At 37.8% G+C, this 21537-nt stretch overlaps 1 protein-coding gene across 1 annotated transcript; it reads right to left on the reverse strand.

Moving 5' to 3' along the window:
* Positions 1–1168: 1168 nt before the first annotated feature.
* Positions 1169–7583, reverse strand: mrpl33 (mitochondrial ribosomal protein L33). The gene is made up of 4 exons (XM_079832646.1): positions 7458–7583; positions 7180–7198; positions 5319–5425; positions 1169–1654 (listed from the first exon to the last, which is right to left on the reverse strand). Exons 1-4 carry the CDS (start codon positions 7477–7479, stop codon positions 1605–1607), a joined length of 198 nt encoding a protein of 65 aa, XP_079688772.1. The 5' UTR covers positions 7480–7583; the 3' UTR covers positions 1169–1604.
* Between the last annotated feature and the right edge of the window lie 13954 nt (positions 7584–21537).

Here is a 21537-nt window from a genome sequence, read left to right on the forward strand (position 1 = left end):
AAGCCGGCAACTAGGCAAATGACTTGTAAGTACATATAATGGGGAAATGGGGTATACCGTGTTAATATATCAAGGTTTTTGGTCTTTAGTGCTTTTTGCTTTCATAATATCCCACCTAAAACATAACTTAACCCTTTAACTGACATCTCTACTGTACAGTAGATCTTAAAAAGTTATAGGTATAAGGTATATTTTAGTCATATTTAAAGTATATATAAAGTTAATATTTTATGATATTATGTCTAGTAAGGGCCAAAATATTGAGGAGCCCTCGTCCAGTTTGGATGCGTTTCACTCTAATCGGTCAAGGACTAATTCTTTTTATGACTAGTAGCTTACGATTCCATTATAATGTGGAAATTCAGACAGAATGAGTTTACATTTACATTATTATATGAAATCACCTACTACAGTCAGCTATAATACCATGGGACTATTTTGTGATTTTTTATTTTTTATAGATGTATTTTTTTCATCATTCTATTTATTTATTTTCATTTAACTTTGAGATACAAAATGCCCTTTTGGGGCAACTTAATGGCTGCACTTTTTTCCACCACTTTACGACAAATGTATTTGTTGTGTTTTCATATTCAAAAGATTCTAAGATAGACGCAGCTTGAGTTAGATGCCAAATGTTCTCCTCCTATTCAAATTTGACATTGAAGGGGTGCATACAACATATCTGCCCACCGGCAACTACAGTTACGCACATTCAAATACGATTTTTGGGGAAAATAAATGCAGAACATGTTCAAATGGAAACTATTAACATGACTGTTTGCATGAAACCGTTTAGAAAACTTGGGCACAAATGGGTTAAAAAAAAAATAAATATATATATATATATATATATATATATAGATATAGTTATAGCTATAGTTGTCAGTTTTGTTCAAAGCAAGAGTAAGTGAATCTCAAAAGGCAATAGTAAAAATAAGATTGGATGAAAAGTCTAATGCTCAGGCATATACTGGGAGAAAGTGAAGGAATTGTGTTGTAATCGAGAGTAAACAACTCAGAAAGCATCACTGAACACAATCCGTTGGAATTAGAAGTTCAACCAATTATAACGTGATGGTTGAAAGTTGCATGGAAAAAATTTTGGTTGAAAATGACACAAACCATGTCAATAAATGCAAGAAAGCACAAGCAGCACAGCTGATTTCGTATGTTTGAATTGATGTTATTTTTGTGGTAACAATTATGTACACAGATCTCACATTCTTTCCTGCCAAATGAATTTTGCTGGATAATTATTCCAACCAATTCAGCCTAAAGCAATCTGTCATTGAGTAGGTGGTTCATTGTTTGCAGTAGGTCAAAATTTTGCATTGGTAGAAAAAAAGGAAACAAAAGAACCGAACAAATCCTGTATAATACACTTATTGTAGTGGCCTGAACAACACATTATCCTGACAGGATGTACAGCTCCAGTCTGGTCTCATTACACCAGTTCCCCACAGCTGCAGTCATGCCGGCCCGGCTCTTTAATTTGATGTAAATCTTCTTTCTTCATTGTTGTTTAGTGCTGGATGTTGATCAACACAATAACACTTTAAAGTCCTTGTTCTCAGTGTCTGTATCAAAAGTTTCTCCTATTTTTAAAGAGAGCGTATCTTCCTCTTCTCAAAGAACAGAACGTGTTTGTTCACTGTGGAGAGCAATGAAGAGAGAGAAACAAAACATTAACTGGGATATGTAACGAGCGCTGAAAAAGACAGAAATCATGCAAATCGCATTATGGGATCACAATTGCTCCTTTTCCACCCAGGCAGTGCTGGTGCTGGTTCGGAGCCAGAGCCTAGTTTCAAATCGGTTCTTTGTCTTTCCACACCCAAAGCACCAGCTCTGAACCAGGAAAAGTGGTTCTTAAGTAGCACCAAAACACTGCTGGTCTAGAAGTAAGAAGCGCTTGCGGATTGAACCACCAACCTTCCGGTTTGTAGACAACCTACATGAACCACTGAGCTACTGCCGCCCCACCATGACCGCCATTTTGAAACAGCAGCTAATGGAGCTAACAGCTGCTTGATTGTAATCTCCGTCTATACAAATCACGGTGAGCTGCACGAATGCGTTGGATTCGCTGTGTTTTGATGCCGATGTAGGATCTTAAAGCCATGAGCATCAATAGTAACACAACGTTCGCCATTGTTGATGGAAGGCTTGTTCGAGATGCAATGGCGTATGACATCAAAGTACAACATTCATTTTGGGTAGAAAACTGTCAAATTAATGAATATATGTAAAATTATTTGGATTTAGCACAACGACAATCATGTATATTTATTTATAAAACATAAGGGTCAATGGGAAATATGAAAAATAAGACTTTTTTTAAGATAAAAAAATAATAATTTTGAGCAAAAGAGTTTTAAAATGCATTTGTATGTCCAAAAATTGTATGGTGTTGATTCATATTGGTTTTACAGCTTTTAAGACGGCAGTAATTCATTATTAAACAAGATTTCTGATTTTACCATGCCAGGTGGTGCGACCATATTAATTTAAAATAATATATAATATACATATGAATCATTGTAAAATGCATATCACATGGTAAATTCCCTTTCCCTTTTCTATGTATTACCCTTTTAGTCCAAATTATATAAACGGACACTTTTCTATGTGTTCAGAAAACAATTTTCCATAAGGAGTTATGTTTTTTATTTTATTTTTTATTTGTATACATTATATAATGGTTGATTTCTTACTTTATTTCTCTTAAATGTAAATTTGCTGGTCGCACCACCTGACATTTTAGGTCTTTGAAACACCACAAAAAAAAGTATCTTATAAAGAAAATATTGTAGATCAATTTGATATGTGACATTTTTTTTTTTTTTTTTTTTTGGAAAATAATGAATTCGGACAAAAAAAAAATACATGTCATGTCATTGACCCATAAATAAAAATACATATTTTCTTACACAGTATAGATGTTGTTTTTGTTGTACATGAATATACAGCACTGCTCAAAAGCTTTATACCGGTACATTTTCAATGTTTTATAAATGTCATTATACATGTCTTTACTGTAACTTTTGATCAATTTAATGCATTCTTGCTAAATAAAAGTATTAATTTTCTTTCCAAAAGAATAACTGCCTTTATACTTTGCAATAGGGTCCTTTTTGGGGGTCCTTGAAAACTAAATCAGGTTCTACCATTATACTAACAATGACATAAAACACAATACATAGTTCTGAGCCACTTGGTGGAATGATTTTCTGGACAATATTCAAAAGGAATTGCAATTGCATTTTCATTTTCTTATTTTGAAATGTGGCATACTTTCTGATTTATCAATAAACCCCTCCTTCAAGACTGTAGGGCTGGAATCAACCAAAGAAAACCTTGGTCGACTGAATACTAAAAATGACGTTCGAAAACGAATTAGCTGCGCACTGTGCCCAGTACTTGGTAGCCTTGTTGTCTGCCTAAATGAATTATAAATAAACATAAAAAACTAGTAGGCTATTTGCAGTATATTAAATAGTTTTTGAGCATTATTTTGCACTGAAATGAGTTTGACACACGAGTCTTGTCGGCTCTGACAGCGTTGCATCACGTGCACCTGCGCAATATCATAGCCTATGATTTCTGAAAATATAGTACTATGTTGTCAACTAGTGATATCATAAGAACTTTTGAGGAATATGCAACATAATTTAGACAATTGTTTTTGTATGTATTATAATAACTGACAGACACTATCATTTCAGCCGCTCTGTGAACATAGGATCAGCTCAGCTTCACGGCTGAGACACGAATAGACTATTAACTTAAAGCTTTTACTCAAACACAAAAGGCATATAAAAAATAAATATTTATTAAACAAGCCAGATCAAGAGCAGAAACGATATAAAGTGCATAACTGAAAAATAAAGCATAGACTCAAAACTAATACAAACAGTGCATCACGCATTAGGCTCCACATAATAAATAAAATAATAGTGCCCAAATCCAATAAATAATACTAGAAATTAGGGCTGTCAAAAGATTATTCGCAATTAATCGCATCCAAAATAAAAGTTTGTGTTTACATAATATATGTGTGTGTACTTTGTTAATTATTATTTATATATGAATACACACACAAGCATGTATATATTAAAGAAAAACATTATTTTTATATATAAAACATTTATATTTATATATATTATAGATTATATAAATGTATATACAGTATATACATGCAAATATTTCTTAAATATATACATGAATGTGTGTGTATTCATATATAAATAATAATTAACAGAGTACACACACATATATTATGTAAACACAAACTTTTATTTTGGATGCGATTAATCACGATTAATCTTTTGACAGCCCTACTAGAAATAAATTTGCAGTTAGCAAAATAATAAAAGGGACGGGGCAACTCAAAACAGACGGGGCAACCTAACGCAGACAAGTTAGCTCACCGTTTTTAGGGCATATGACATGTTTCTCGTCGAGCGGTGATATGCAAACTGTTGCTTGCAAAATTTGCATTCGACTTTTTTCCCACTTTCGATTTTTAAAAAAATGCTGCCACACTGCAGATGTCTTTATTGACATGGTAGAAGAGGACTGACTAGGAAAACGCTCTCACAATTAAATAAATAATAGGCCTATACAGCAAAGTAGCCTATTTCAATCCGTCTCTCTTCTCCAGTGGGTTGGGCTAATCCAAAAGAAGTGGAAACAAGGGGGGTGTCCTGAAGACAGACTGTTACCTGTGAAACAGGGGTGCTCTGAAAACACCCCCATTAGCGATTAGTGCTTTCCACCTGATCAAATGAACACGGCAAAAAAAATCAACCAATCAGAATTTTGGTCGAGCCAGAACGTATCGACTAATCGTCTGGGAGATTACAGCCCTACAAGACTGATTGACAGTTGAGTGTGTTAGGCATCAGAAATGCAAGTGCAAAAGGGATTGAGATTCCATTTGAATTGTGTGAGGGTTGTGGCAGGACGCGGAGGAAGTGAAATAGCAAATGGGTGATTTTCTATTGCTATTCCAAAATGGCAGGGCCATAACTCGTAAGACATTGGAAATGCATTTTTTCAAACGGACTTTGCGTTACCATTTTAAATTTGGCAGACGTGTTACATACACCAGAAAATCCAAACACAACTGCAAATCACGTGTTTGTGTTTCCATTATGTCACAACGTATGCATGCACAAATTGAAAACGCAAATGCAAATATAATTGGCAATTACTTTTAAATATTGTCCGGAATATCATTCCACACACTTAGTTTGTGTTGCTCAAATGAAAACAGGATCTATATGAACTAAAAGAAAAATTGTTCACCTCACCTAAGGGGTCATGCTTTCGCAAAACCAGCTTCTCCCTCAACCGGCCCCTCTTTGTGTTAAAACAGTAACCCGTGCCAGCCGCACTCACCATCTGAACCAGCAATGTCCTGAAACACAAGAAGATTTAAGGCCTCGGGTAGTACAAAGCCCTTAAAAATGGTGCTATATGGCACTAAAGGTGGTTCTTGGCTCATAATCATAGGGGAACCACTTTTGGTGCTATATAGCACCATATCTTAACAGGTTCTGTATATGGTAGCAGTGCTATATAGCACCATATCTTAACAGGTTCGATATATGGTAGCAGTGCTATATAGCACCATATTTTAACAGGTTCGGTATATGGTAGCAGTGCTATATAGCACCTCAGTCATCCCAAAGAACCACTGAAGCACCAAGATTAAAGTGTGTTAAAGTGGTTCCCCTATGATTACGAGCCAAAGAACCACTTTTAGTGCCATATAGCACCATTTTTTTAGAGTGTGTCTGTCATAAAACAACATATTAAACCTAACAAAACTTATTTTAAATCAAGCATTTAACCAGAGGTGGACAGTAACTAAGTACATTTACTTGAGTTCTGTACTTAAGTACACTTTTTGAGTATCTGTACTTTCCTTGAGTAGTATTTTTTTCTGGAAACTTATGACTTTTACTTCACTACATTTGAAAGACAAATATTGTACTTTTTACTCCACTACATTTCTATCAAGGCCCTCGAAGTAGAAAGTCGTAGCCTTTTTTTTTTGTGCAGACAGCCTATCAGTAATCACTCTTGTAGGATCACATGAAGTTCAATGATTTCCAAGTATTTTTTTAACACTAATCAATTGATGGCAAAATAGAAGGCGGCAGTTCCCAGACGCAGTGCACACAACCATGGTCATACTTAAAAGTTAAAATTCAGAAGAGCAGACGTGGATAAGTCTATAAAAATGTGCGACGACACGAAAGTGCACACAGAAAGCTGCCTCTCAGATGCCAGACCACAAGTACTGAAGTTTAGTTCTAATTCTACTAAAATCTTATAATAGACTAAAACAATTCAGATGCCTAAAATGTTATAGTCAAAAGACTATGACTAAAACTAAATCAAAATTTGCAGTCAAAATTAACATCGGTATGAAATATGGTTGGTCAAATGATTTTTATAGATTTACCCGTCAAGTTGCCATAGCCTTGTGGTGCGACAATGATGTTAGTTAGCATGTAGTTGGGCTACTAATGTTAACTGAAATGTTCCTTTTAGAAATGTTTTTTACATAATCCTATCAAATAAACACAATGTAGAAGCCTTTCTTTTCTAGTATGATTTTGACTTTGATAAGAGCTTTGTAACTTTTAAGCAAGTATTTTAATGAGGTATGCTAGCATGTCGGATGGAGCATGACTGGCTTAAACCACCATGATGGAACAGTGTGCATTCATACAACAATAATAAAATAATGCGTTTACTTTTACTTTTGATACTGAAGTACTTTTAAAAGCAAGTACTCCTGTACTTTTTCTTAAGTAAAAATCTATCTTTACAACTTTCACTTGTAATGGAGTAATATTCAAACAATAGTACTTTTACTTTTACTCAAGTAATGAGTAAACTCTGTCCACCTTTGCATTTAACAAGACCGTATTTGTTAAATGTTCAACAACAGAGCATATATAACAGTAGTTGACAATGAATGATATATTATCCTGTATGATCTCCTTTTAAAGTCTGATAAATATATGATATATTATTTATTATCTAAATCTTAAGGAGCTATAAGATAGCTTATTCACACACAGTATCTACTACATAAGAGTAAAGCACACACAGTGTAAGTATGTAAACAGACTGCAATGAAGACCAGGGAATACTCACTTAGATTTGCTCTTGGCAACTAGATTGAGAAAGGAATAAAAAGAAAACAAAAGCATTAGCAACTAACAGTTGATCAAATGGTTTATAAACAGATAATCGCCAAATAACATCTAAAAACAAATGTGCATGGGATATATTTGAACCGCGACACACAAAAGCGTAAATGACACATTTAGAGGTGAAACTACAGCATTAGCCGCTTCTCAGCGCTTCTACAGGTTTACACCGCAGTTATGCTGACAGTGAGGTCTCGCAGATATGATTATAGATGGACTCACAGTTCACAGTAGTGAGAAACATTCTTATTCTCCAATAACAGTTCAGAAATAACCGCTCCGAGATGTCACATTGAGCTCCTGTCACTTAAAGTTTCCGGCTAAATCTCTAGTGCTTCCGGTGTCATCTGCGATTGGACGTCATAGTCGGAATGAATTCATTTTTCTTTCTTCTTTTTTTTTATTAATAAAAAACAAAGGCATTATTTCCACCAAATAATGATAAGACAAAAAATAAAGCATGACGTGAGCTTTAATAAAAAAACAAAAACAAACTAAATGAGGAAAACTAAATACAGTTTTTCTCAGTCGCTTTGGTACATTTCTCAGATCAGAATTGAAATTCTCAAAACTACCTGTTCGATCTTCACATCAGTGTGTCACTTGTGCACATCAAAAAAGCAGTTTCTCATTTCTTTGAACAAGTTGCAAATGCTTTGGTACATCCATGCAAATGATTATGTACAATTCTCTGCTGTTTCCTACATTATCAGTTGCTTATGTCATGATGATCAAAATGTATTATAATGTGTCTCTGTTGAATAGTCTTACCCCCCACAACATTTAGGCATTAGTTCATAGCATAAGTCTTTACATGCAAAATGGTTGAACAAGTTGTCATAATATGTCAAGCATATTTCTATACATTTCCATTAGACGTTCACATTTCTACTTTTTTTTTTGTTTTTGTTTTTTCCTTGTGCTATGCAGTGCTGTCTTTTCCTTTCTGTATCGCAATGACATGGTCTATCAACAAATTACAGTAAAAGCGTAAATGTGAATCTTGTCCAGTCTCTTGCAATCAAACTCCCATATACACTAAGGTTTAACCTACAATTTACAATAATTGTCATCAAAACTTTAGCCATATTTACATCAGAACATCCCTCCAGAGTACAGTTATATTGACAACATGACTAAGCAATTTGACCGTCTTATCCATACACAATGAAACAAGGACTTATCACTCTGATGGCACTGACATGTTCATTGACACAGATATTTACTTTTGAGAGATGAACTAAGGATTTTGAGCAAGAGACTGGCTTTTGCAGGTAATCAATGGTGTTTTGCTATTTGTACGAATTGTTTTGAGAAATGCACTTACTGTTTTGCAAATTTCACTGTAAATGAATTTAGTTTCAGAACATTTCCATGTTCTCAAGCTTTCTAAATATTAAAATAGTGGGAGGGAGAGATGGAGGGATGAGGGAGGGAGGGATGGATAGAGGGATGGATGGATGGTGGATTGAGGGACAGATGGATGGATGATAGAGGGATGGGTGGATAGAGGGATGGATGGATAGATAGAGGGATGGATGGATGGATTGAGGGATGGATGGATGGGTGGATAGAGGGATGGATGGGTGGATAGAGGGATGGATGGATGGATAGATAGAGGGATGGATGGATGGATAGATAGAGGGATGGATGGATGGATGGATGGATAGAGGGATAATGGATTGGGGGATGGGTGGATAGATGGATAGAGGGATGGATGGATGGTGGATTGAGGGACAGATGGATGGATGATAGAGGGATGGATGGATTGAGGGATGGATGGATGGATGGATGGATAGAGGGATGGATGGATTGAGGGATGGGTGGATAGAGGGATGGATGGATAGATAGAGGGATAGAGGGATGGATGGATAGATAGAGGGATAGAGGGATGGATGGATAGATAGAGGGATGGATGGATAGAGGGATAATGGATTGGGGGATGGTTGGATAGAGGGATGGATGGATAGAGGGATGTATGGATTGTGGATTGAGGGATGATGGATGGATGATAGAGGGATGGGTGGATAGAGGGATGGATGGATGGATGGAAGGATAGATAGAGGGATGAGGGATGGATGGATGGTTGGATGATGGATGAGGGATGGGTGGATAGATGGATAGAGGGGTGGATGGATGGATAGATAGAGGGATGGATGGATGGTTGGATGATGGATAAGAGATGGGTGGATAGATGGATAGAGGGATGGATGGATGGATAGATAGAGGGATGGATGGATGGTTGGATGATGGATGAGGGATGGGTGGATAGATGGATAGAGGGATGGATGGATGGATAGATAGATAGAGGGATGGATGGATGGTTGGATGATGGATGGGTGGATAGATGGATAGAGGGATGGATGGATGGATAGATAGATAGAGGGATGGATGGATGGATGGATGGATGGATGGTTGGATGATGGATGAGAGATGTGTGGATAGATGGATAGAGGGATGGATAGATAGAGGGATGGTTGGATGATGGATGAGGGATGGATGGATGATTGAGGGATGGGTGGATAGATGGATAGAGGGATGGATGGATAGAGGGATGGATGGATGGATGGATTGATAGATAGATAGATAGAGGGATGAGGGATGGATGGATGGTTGGATGATGGATGAGGGATGGATGGATGGTGGATTGAGGGACGGATGGATGGATGATAGAGGGATGGGTGGATAGAGGGATGGATGGATAGAGGGATGGATGGATTGAGGGATGGATGGATTGAGGGATGGATGGATTGAGGGATGGATGGATTGAGGGATGGATGGATTGAGGGATGGATGGAGGGATGGGTGGATGGAGGGATGGGTGGATATATTGTAGAGTCACTGTGGTGAGATGGACTTTGTAACGACGTTTTAAGTGCCTTTTATGGGTTTTGGGAGTGTGAATGTACTGAATGCCAATGGAGGCCTGTCTGAAGCCTTTCTCAGCCATCAGCTTTACACTAAAATATCTTCATTTGTGTTCCGAATATGAACGGAGGTCTTACGGGTGTCGAACGATATGAGGGTGAGTAATTAATGACAGAATTTTCATTTTTGGGTGAACTAACCCTTTAAGTCTGTATTCAAACATGACATTACATGAATTACAACCATTTTAGTTTGAATAGTGCATTTTCACATCTATGCTCAAAAAGAGCGGTGGATCTGCCAAAGGAAAATTCATATTTTGGAGGAACTCCTGCATTCTGTGCTGAGATATCGAGGTGGCCACAGTCCTGTTCTGTACATTTGGGGGATTCAGTGGTGCATTTAAATAAACCCAGTGTGTGTACGACGTCCTGACGGCGCGCTCGACTCGCTGACCAGCAGCACACACTCGAGATTGATCAGTGTGGGAGGCAGATTCTCTTGCAGAAGAGACGAGTGGTGGAGGGGAAACGAAACTGCCAAGAGGAAGACCGTCACAGGGTTCAGGAAATGAATTGTTGGATGGGCCGCGCTGCTACCAGCTGGCAGGATGTGTGTGAAATTGCCTGCGTCACGAGATGATGGTTCTGTGGAGAGACGCATTTCATTCAGGCTGCTAAAAGAGCTCACATCTTCCCAGATTTCATTGATGAAACACTCAGCTTACAAGAAGCATGTCGTCGTCACTACACACATGTGTGCAAGAGAGAAGATGCAGAGTTTGATCAAATATTCCACAATTACAAAATAGTCTTTCCTAAACACTTGTCTTTTTTTTTTTTTTTTTGAGATACGTTTGAAATACAGTTTCACATAGTGAAAATATTTTACAATATTTAATCCTATAAAGCCTACTATATTTGATATGCAAATGTCCTATATTTGAAAAGTATATCAGAATACCCATAATGCACTGTGACGGTTGTGCCAAACGAATCCTGACCAGAAGGCTGCAAATGATCTGCTGTACACTGCATGCCTTCTGTTGTTTGATTGACAGTTTTGAATTTTAACAAATGAAACTGTGATTGGCACGAATATCGCTTTCGATCTTGATTCAGTATCAATTCATATGAATATATCCCACTGTACATATAAGAAAAATAAGTTTGCCTTAGCACTATTTTAAACTTTTCTTGGGTTAAATTATATGTGCTTGATTATATGTGTGTGCTTATACAACCCCAAATCAGAAAAGATTGGGACAGTATGGAAAACGCAAATAAATAAAAAAAGAAGTGATTTCTAAATTTACTGACTTGTATTTCATTGCAGACAATATGAACAAAAAATATTTCATGTTTTGTCTTGTCAACTTCATGTCATTTGTAAATATGCATCCTTTCCTGTCATTCAGACCTGCAACACATTTAAAAAAAAGTTGGGACAGTAAAGCATTTACCACTTTGTAATGTTGCCATTCCTTTTCACAACACTTAAAAGACGTTTAGGGACTGAAAACACCAAGTGATGAAGTGTTTCAGGTGTAATTGTGTCCCATTCTTCCTGCAAACAAGTCTTATGGTGGGCAACAGTACTGGGTCTTCATTGTCGCATTTTGCACTTCAAAATGCGCCACACATTCTCTATTGGAGACAGGTCGGGACTGCAGGCAGGCCAGTCAAGTGCCCGTACCCTCTTCCTCTGCAGCCAGGACTTTGTAATGTGTGCAGAATGTGGTTTTGCATTGTCTTGTTGAAATATGCATGGATGTCCCTGGAAAAGATGTCTTCTTGAAGGCAGCATATTATGCTCCAAAATCTCTATGTACTTTTCAGCATTAATGGTGCCTTCACAGAAGTGCAAGTTACCTTTTCCAAGGGCACTGACACAACCCCATACCATGACAGACCCTGGCTTTTGGACTTGTTGCTGGTAACAGTCTGGATGATCCTTTTCTGTTTGGTCCGGAGCACACGGCGTCCATTCCTCCCAAAAAATACCTCAAATACTGATTCATCTGACCACAGTACACGTTTCCACTGTGTGATGGTCCATCCCAGATGCCTCCGAGCCCAGAGAAGTCGACGGCGCTTCTGGACACTGTTAACATAGGGCTTCCTTTTGGCACAGTACAGTTTTAACTGGCATTTGTGGATGTAACTACGTATTGTGGTACTTGATTCCTTGAATCTTTTAATTATGTTATGCACTGTTGAATGTGAAATATCCAAGTCTCTTCCTATCTTTCTTTGAGGAACATTGTTTTTAAACATTTCAATAATTTTCTCACGTATTTGTTGGCAAACTGGCGATCCTCGGCCCATCTTTGCTTCTAAAGGATTAGACCTTTCTTGGATGCTGCTTTTGTACCAAATCATAATTACAATCACCTGTTGACATCACCTGTTTCAAATCACATCATTATTTAACGATTTTACCTCATTACTAGCCCTAAATTGCTCCTGTCCCAACTTTTTTTTAAATGTGTTGCAGGTCTGAATGACAGGAAAGGATGCATATTTACATTACATTTACATTTTACATTATGACATGAAGTTGACCAGACAAAACATGAAATATTTTGTGTTCATATTGTCGGCAATGAAATTCAAGTCAAAGTAAATTTAGAAATCACTTCTTTTTTCTTTTCTTTTTTTTCGTTTTCCATACTGTCCCAACTTTTTCTGATTTGGGGTTGTATAAGTCTCATTAAAAATATTAGGATGCAAGTTATTCATGTTTTAAAACGTCACATTTAAAGAAATCTAGAGTTTGACCATGTCTAAATATTTATTCAAATGTAAAACCTAAAAATAAGTAAGAAGTTACGATCTGCAATACTTTTTTGAGCAACCAGACTAGATACATGACTCTAATTTGCCTCTTTGCATTGGAATTCTCTATTTTAACCTTAATTACTACACTAATTGTAATTGTAATAAAAATTATTAGAAGAAAAATATTTTAAGTGGCACAAATAGTATTTAGTACCAAAAGACCTCCTCAAAATATTCAATAAATGCATGTATTTATCGAACTAAAATATAGAACATTTATTTGATTGAAAAATAGTTAAAGGCCCCCTGAAATAAAAAATGGAAGTTTTTTAGCTTTTAGTATGGCTATGTTAGCTTTAAGTTTATGAATAAGCTGATGTGTTCCAAAACAATGACAAAATTCGCATTTAGGAGATATAAGCATTCAAAGGATCACAGATTTTGATGACATCATCGCAGACTTCACCTTCTCATCAAATCTTCTGTCCAATCAAATGGTCTCTAGAATCTGAAGCCCCGCCCCCTGCATTATAAATAGACGCTGAAGCAGCGGCTGAAATCTGTCAGCTGTTCACACATTTACTATTTAGGCTCTAGTCAAACTGTGATATTAACGAAACGCCATTGGCTGTTTCAAAAAAGGGGAGGACCTGCTGACAGCTTACGCCGTTTCAGTGAGATGGACTTTGTAACGACGTCTTTAGTACCTTTTAAGGGTCTTGAGAGTGTAAAGTGCATTGTGCCAATGGAGGCCTTTCTGAGCCATCAGATTTCAACTAAAATATCTTCATTTGTGTTCCGAAGATGAACGGAGGTCTTACGGGTGTCCAACGACATTTGGGGTAAACTAACCCTTTAAAGGCTCTGTCGTTTCAAAGAATAGCATGACGCCGGCGAGCGCATCGATTATAAACACCTCCGCAAACGGACAAGGCGCACGCAGTCAGCGGAGGCTCGTGCTGCAGAGCCAAACGATAGTATAAACAAGGCTTAATGGATGAAGATGGCAGAACATGACTGTACATTTGCGAGATGGACGTATGCTCATTACTTCGAGTTTGTCAGAGATAAGGAAAAGAAGACCGTCAAATGCAACCTTTGTCTAAATCCGAAAGAACCGTCGACTTTGCTATCCCACAACTAAAGATGGAAACACAGGGCAATATATACCAGAGCAGACGAGCAACCAAACAAGACACAGGTGAAGAACATAATCAGCAACCATAGAAACAATGGCTTTGTTTGAAATTGCCCCCTATACCCTCATTCACTATTCACTACATTACTCCACTAATATAGTCCACTTGAAGGAGTGAATGAAAAGCGTGACCCCCCCCCCCCCCCAAAAAAAAAACCCCAGTTCAGCAGAAATCACGCCCTTGCAGCTGATTTAATTGGTTAAAGGAACACGCCGACTTTTTGGGACTTTAGCTTATTCACCGTATCCCCCAGAGTTAGAGAAGTCCACACATACCATTCTCATCTCCGTGAGTGACTCTGTCTGACGCACCCACCGCTAGCCTAGCTTAGCACAAAGACTGGAGGTAAACGACTCCAGCTAGCCGACTGCTCAATAAGAGACAAAATAATGCCAACATTTTCCTATTTACATGTTGTGATGTGTGTAGTTACATCGTGTACAAAGACGGAAAATGAAAAGTTGTGATTTTCTAGGCCAGTTATGGCGTACCATGAGTGCAGCGGTGCAATGATATTACACAGCATCTGAAAATAGGCTAACTTCCATCAATATAACCAACGTGACAACCTGCTTACACAGAGAGTGTGCTGGGGACTATTTTCAGGCGCTGTGTAATATCATTGCGCCACTGCACTCATGGGACGGCACAAAGTTCCTTGATCATTACGCAGAAATGAGAGTATCGCAGATTTTAATTTTCCGTCTTAGTACACAATGTAACTACACACATCACAACATGTAAATAGGAAAATGTTGGCGTTATTTTGTCACTTATTGAGCAGTCGGCTAGCTGGAGCCATTTATCTCCAGTCTTTGTGCTAAGCTAGGCTAGCGGTGGTCATCAGACAGAGTTATGGCACGCATGGAGATGAGAATGGTATGTATGGACTTATCTAACTCTGGGGGATACGGTGAATAAGCTAAAGTCCGAAAAAGTCGGTGTGTTCCTTTAAGGCTACAGTGATAGGTAGGTTTAGGGATCAGTGTTTGGTGTAGGCAATCATTGATTGACATGACCAATAAAATCTTAAGAATCGGCTTCAGGGTAGGATTGCCACTGAACTGGTTTTAGGGGGGAAAAAAAATCACACGAATGAAAACAAGTGAGTGAATTCAGACACAGAGGGTGGGTCTCAATTAGCTCCCTAGTTCAGTAGTCAGGGCACTGATCAGGGTATCAGTCAATGGGCTCACTCCCTTGCTGATTTTAAAATATTTTGTAATATGAAATTTTACAAATCCCCACTAGGGGGAGGAGCCTGCTAAAAATAATTTAAAGTACCGTTTCCATGGTAACGCAATGTTTGATTTCAATTCACAGGATGAATTTTGAGTTTTTAATCTTTTGAATGATACCTAATTTATGACGATTACTAAAATATGTGATGAGGGCGAAAAAGGCAATAAAAAAAGAGCGCCGTGACAGTTAATGGGTAGTAACTTTGTCAATTTTCAATCAGCTTTGTGTTGTTATAATGTCTGTAGTGAACGTGAGTACAACAGTTAGCAGACGTTAGAGATTAGAAGTTTTTTTTATGTAAAGAATTTTTATGATGGATAAATGCACTTCAAAACAAAAACAGCCATCCACTGCCATTATAAAGCTTGGAAGAGCCAGGATATGTTTTAATATAACTCTGATTGTATATTTGTCTGAAAGAAGAATGTCATATACACCTAGGATGGCTTGAGGGAGAGTAAATCATGGGCTAATTTTCATTTTTGGGTGATCTATCCCTTTAAAAAAAAAAAGAAAATTCTGACTATATATTTAATTTAGAAAAAAAAACAATTAAGTGGTCAAAGGCTCTTGTAGGCTGCAGGTGCTCACACAGAGTTTTCTCTCAAATCACATTCTGTCCCTGCTAGTTTGACTGAGTGGGCTGTGATGTCATATACGGATGTGCATCAGGTTGCCATGGCGATGGCAATTCAGAGAACCAGATGATATTGTACCCTCTCATTGAGTCTTCCACATGTAACAGGTTTCTGAATTAGAACAAAAGCATTTCAGGAAATCATTTTTAAGAATACTTCTGCAAAGGGAAAAAAAAGAACAGCAGTTTTATAGCAGAAAGCACTGCCTTCAGCTGACAGTTAAATGAAGCACTGATACTAATGTATTTTCTCAGGCGGCAGGTTAGAAAAAGAAAAAAAAACTAAGATTAATTGTACCACTTAAACTCTGCAGAACCTGTACAGGGTCCGGAATAACATCATTAAGTATCTACTTTCAATTGTAAACGTCTGTGGAGGAGCTCTGACCTCATATGTGGTACCATTTGAAAGTTTAGAGTCTCTACTTTCTGGAGATATGCATCACTTTGGCATTTGTTTTACACAAAGTAACTTATTTACACTAAATGGTACCATTTCCATCTGGATTAGGCCTACCCAAATTGAAAAGCTTCCCATACCCACTCTAAATTCAAGGGGCAGTTGTTCAAAGGTAAACTTATAGGATTTTGGTTATCGGACTGGATCAAATCTTGAAAATGGGTTGTTCAAAAGGGAAAGAAGGAATCTGAAATCAGATCAGATCACGGAATCCAATCCTAGTCTTAATCTGGATCAAACCTTCAGTTTGTGTTGCTCAAAACTTGTCAGTAGGATTTGAACAACTTTGATCCAAAAAACAGGATTATCCTGATCCCAACAGGGGGTAGGATTTCAAGGTAGATTCCAGGAAGAAAATGTAGTAAAACTCTAAAAAATACAACATTTATATCCTATAATACAAAAACACATATTATTTCATTTTGCTCTTGATTAGTTAGGCTAATTGTTAAAGTAATAAATTAGAAGTAGACATTAGGCTACCCATTAAGCCTTTTGGTAGCCTACAGTCAAAGTAAACATTTTTAGCCGCCATAAAATAATCCCCAAACAGCTGTAAATATCAAACAAAAATATTATATTAAATTTAAAGTGTTTTTTATCCCTTATAAGACTTTTCACTTCTTATCAATTATAAGAGATGAACCAGTCAAAAATTCTTCGCGAGCGGACGCAAGGTTTCTCGAGTGAACGCTACGCAAAACTTTTCTGAGAGAACGCAAAAACATTTCAAAATATTTTTTTACCCAACTCATATTTTTTTCATCACTAAGTCCCTTTAAGGGCTCCGTATCTGGATCAGGGTGATCCAATCCAATTTTGCTTTGAAAAACCGGCACAAAAGTAAGATGGATTACCTGATCCTGGATAGCAAAACAGGGGATTTCCAAATCCAGATAATTTTGATCCAGATTAAATGTTTTGAACTCATTTTTGGATCAAATCCTACTGACAAGTTTTGAGCAACACAAACTGAAGGTTTGATCCAGATTAAAATTAGGATTGGATTCCGTGATCTAATCTGATTTCAGATTCCTTCTTTCCCTTTTGAACAACCCATTTTCAAGATTTGATCCAATCCGGTAACCAAAATCCGATAAGTTTACCTTTGAACAACTGGCCCCTGAAAATACTGGGAAAATGATTTTTGTCTGGCTCATGTATGCAATTTATAACCAAAAAATCAAAAAGCGTCTCTTTTTTGGGGGGGTTATTACGTCATGAAAACGTCAAAGGGTTTCCTTTAAAATGTGAGATGGTGGTCCAGTGGGTTAAAGCATGGAACTGATATGCAGAATGTTGCTGGTTTGATCCTAGCGGTCACCACCAGTGTGTCCTTGAGGGACAAGGCACTTTACACCATGTTGCTCCAGGGGGATTGTCCCTGTATTAAGGGCACTTTGTAAGGGTAAGTTGCTTTGTAAATGTAAAATGACACCAAAATTGTGTATTTAGGGTGTCACAAAGTAATAAATTAGAAGTAGACTGTAAAATTACATTACAGTCAAAGTAAAAAAAAAATTTAGCCGCCATAAAATAATCCCCAAACAGCTGTAAATATCAAATATAAAATAAAAATATCAAATATCAAAAATAATAATTGCATACATGAGCCAGACAAAAATTACACTGTATGTGAAGCTTTTCCATTTGGGTAGGCCAAATCCAGACAAAGATCCCAAAAATGGTCCCAGAGCTTAAGAGGTCAAGAATAACCCACTGGATCTAACCAAATAAATCCATGTTCTTCTTGCATTACTCATCTGCATCTTATGCACACATTAACTCTCACATTACCACTCATTAATGCATTAGTACAAGAGTGCCAAACGCCTCACTCGCAGTCTGTGTGGATTCGGTTCTCATCAATGGATGCCTCTCCCATCTGTCTTCCACTTTCGGAAGCCTCTCTCCTTTCCGTGACGCAAGCGAGAGTGGGAGTGTTCCCTCCTGTTCCCACTGAGGCCGCTGACATCTGCCATGAGGAGAAAGAGGAGGCAGAGAGAAAAGATGAATGAATGAAAGAAAGAGGGAGGGCAAAACAAGATCAGTTCACTTGCTGCAGGAAACTCAAATTCTTCTGGAAAAGCTGCGAACGCTGGTAATAAAGTGAACAACTCGAGTTCAGATTCTAATCATTGCACATCCTGTTCTTTTCATCATTTCAAGCTGCATAGTAGCTCTGAATTGTCTAGTATTAACTAAACTAAATGGTTCTATCTTTAACAAAAATCTTTTTTTTTTTTAGGAAATACAAGCGAAATCATGTTCTGAGGTAAAATGTGACACCTCCTATCTCTGCTCCATCCATCACCTAGCAACTGATGCCAAGGTTACGCAGGAAGTAGCACCCCGAACACATCCGAGCCTTTATTAACCCAGCCGTAGATTAGTCACTGGAACACTTCTGATTGTATTGCTTCCGCTCTCCATGTCTCGTAGGGCCTGACTTTGTGAAAGTATCACTTCCCACTGAGAATGATTCGACGGCGTTCGAATCATTTACATGCAGTGCACTGAAGAGTTTAATACTCCTTTCATCCGTCATTAAGACTGAAGGTACAAGACAATAGAGTGCAACAGTCGGATTCCAGAAGTAAAAATCGATTTAGTGATTTTTAACGATAACTTATAAACCTTTAAAGACAGCGAGGTTGTTAATCGATGGTATTTGCTTCTGTTGAAGATGTCAGCCTGCATTATTTCAACTTTAATTGTTTAAAGGTGCACTATGTAACTTGTCCGTCCGCTAGAGGTCGCCTGTTCAAAACAAAGGCGTAGTTTGATGACGGCACGTTTAAGCGCAGAATCTTGGGACATGTGGTCTTCACCTCACAGCCGGTGGGAAAGAATCGGGATAGGACTCGGGCAGAAATCATGTTCATGGATTATTAACATCACTGTAGTATGAAGTAGAGCAGGGCCGAGTGTTGTGGAGCTGAGGAACCGCTGGAGCGATTGTTAATAAGATGAACACAACACACGCCTCGCAAGCAGCGGGACTTTTATTATGAAACAGTCGCAGGCGCCATCTCCGCTTTTCCGGTCATGAGTATGAGGTAACACAGCTCTGTTTATATACATTTTATAATATCATTTAACACACTCAGATGTGTCTAATATGAGAAAGTTGACTTTATCATATTAGACACATCTGAGTGTGTAAAATGATGTTATGACCAGTGATGGGGGGTAACACATTGCAAGTAACTTGAGGTACGTAATAATATTACTTTTTCCAAGTAACTAGTAAAGTAACACATTACTTTTCAAATTTACAACAAAATATCTGAGTTACTTTTTCACATTAATTTGACTGACAGCTCTCCTGTCCCCATGTTGAGAAAAATAAGTGCAGAGGCGTTGTGTGTAAACATGATGGCTATTGTAGTTCCCGACTAAATGTGTGCATTTATTTATCTCACTTGCACAATAAAGATTCTGTCCTCCTCAAAATGAATAAAATCAGTCAAATGCAAAATCAGAGTACTATGCAAACCTCCAATAATTAAATGTTAAATAAAACTACTATTTTTATGCATAATCTACCTTTAAATTTAATTTACCAATGTCTTGCTGCTGACCTTTGATGATGAAAATTACTAGATTTTTTGTTTTTATTGGTAAAACGTTTTTCTCCTGCATCCTATTCTACCATTATCCAGAATGACAGCACATCAGAGCTGCGCCCTCTTCTGTTCATGTGTGAATTTGCATTTTTACCTCAGCCTGGGGCTTATTATTTCAATTTTGGTATGAAGAGGTTTTTACCGTTGCACAAAAATATAACTTTTTTGTTATAAACAAAAACAAAAACATCCCCGGCCCAGGTGAGAAAAAGTAACGCAAAAGTAACGTAACCATGGGCGTCAGAACCATTGTTTTACGAACCCACTTTTTACGATCTATGATATTGGACCCACTCACTTTTATCGTCTCTAATCCAGCACATGTCTGTTTACCTACCCCTAACCAATAACATTTATTATTAAACACATGTTAGACCCTTTATTTTCACTTTTCTAATATTTTCTTCATTTTTATTGAAAATAAATGCCTTTCCGATCTGATATGTGATTGGAAAAGGGAGTAGAGTTATTTCGGCCTAAGGCGGATTCGAACCGCGGGTCGATTTGCGTCAAAACTTGATGCCATGCATCTTACTCCTACACTATAGCCACTGTCAAAAATGTGGTGATTTCCGTAAATTTGTCTTGTTCAACCAGATGTTTAGCAAACAAGGCGATATATTTGTACTTTATGTAAATGGCATTTATTCCAGTAAAAATTTTCCGAGAGGACCCACCCACATTTTTCTTGCTTCCCACGCCCATGAACGTAACGCATTACTTTTCTTAAAAAGTTACTAAGTAACTCAATTAGTTACTTTTTAAGGGAGTAACGCAATATTGTAATGCATTACTTTTCAAAGTAACTTTCCCCAACACTGGTTCTGACGTTACTCTGTGTGTTCGCTCGGCGGCTGCTATGACACTTGCTCACACTGGCCCTCATTTATCAAAAGTGCGTACACCAAATTTCCAGCGTACACCTGGCGTACACCCAAAACCACGGTGACTTTGAGATTTTTCAATATGGACGTTGGCGTACGGCACGCTCAAATCCTACGGCAGCTCAGGAGGTGGTGTACGCACGTTTTGAGTTAGTGCGAAAATGCCGTCTTCCGTGTGTCCATGGTGTAAAATGAGGGCGTGGGGGAGGCAGAGACTTGAATATATAGGGGCGTGTTATTCTAATGACGATCGTTTTTAGCCGCGGCATTTATCAAGGGCAGGTATTGCGTACACCTGAATTTCAGAGGTGCACACAGCTTCTTAAATCAGGAGTGGAGTGTAAGCATAATCTTACGCCACCATATACGCCCGTTTCTACGCTAGATTGATAAATGAGGGCCACAGTGAGAGTAAAACGTTTCTGCAGAATAAAGCCGGAAACCGAGAGTAACACAGATCTGATGCAATCGACAGGCAACTCCCTCACACGTCCCGGTTCCTTGGTTAAAATAGCAATTTTCTCACGATTTACAAATAGTCGGAAACATTTGGGATATTGTAAGTAAAAAAATTGTAAGTGAAAAACTACATTATCCATGATG

The sequence above is a fragment of the Gobio gobio genome (assembly GCF_949357685.1).
Source record: "Gobio gobio genome assembly, chromosome: 13".
In the NCBI taxonomy this organism is placed as follows: Eukaryota; Metazoa; Chordata; class Actinopteri; order Cypriniformes; family Gobionidae; genus Gobio; species Gobio gobio.

Bases quoted from the DNA above. Each gene is read 5' to 3' on its own strand.
- mrpl33 (XM_079832646.1), bottom strand. From the start codon at position 7,479: ATGTTTCTCACTACTGTGAACT. The intron at 1,655-5,318 runs GTGAGGTGAACA...TGCTCTCCACAG, and splicing joins GCGAAAGCATGACCCCTTAG to TGAACAAACACGTTCTGTTC.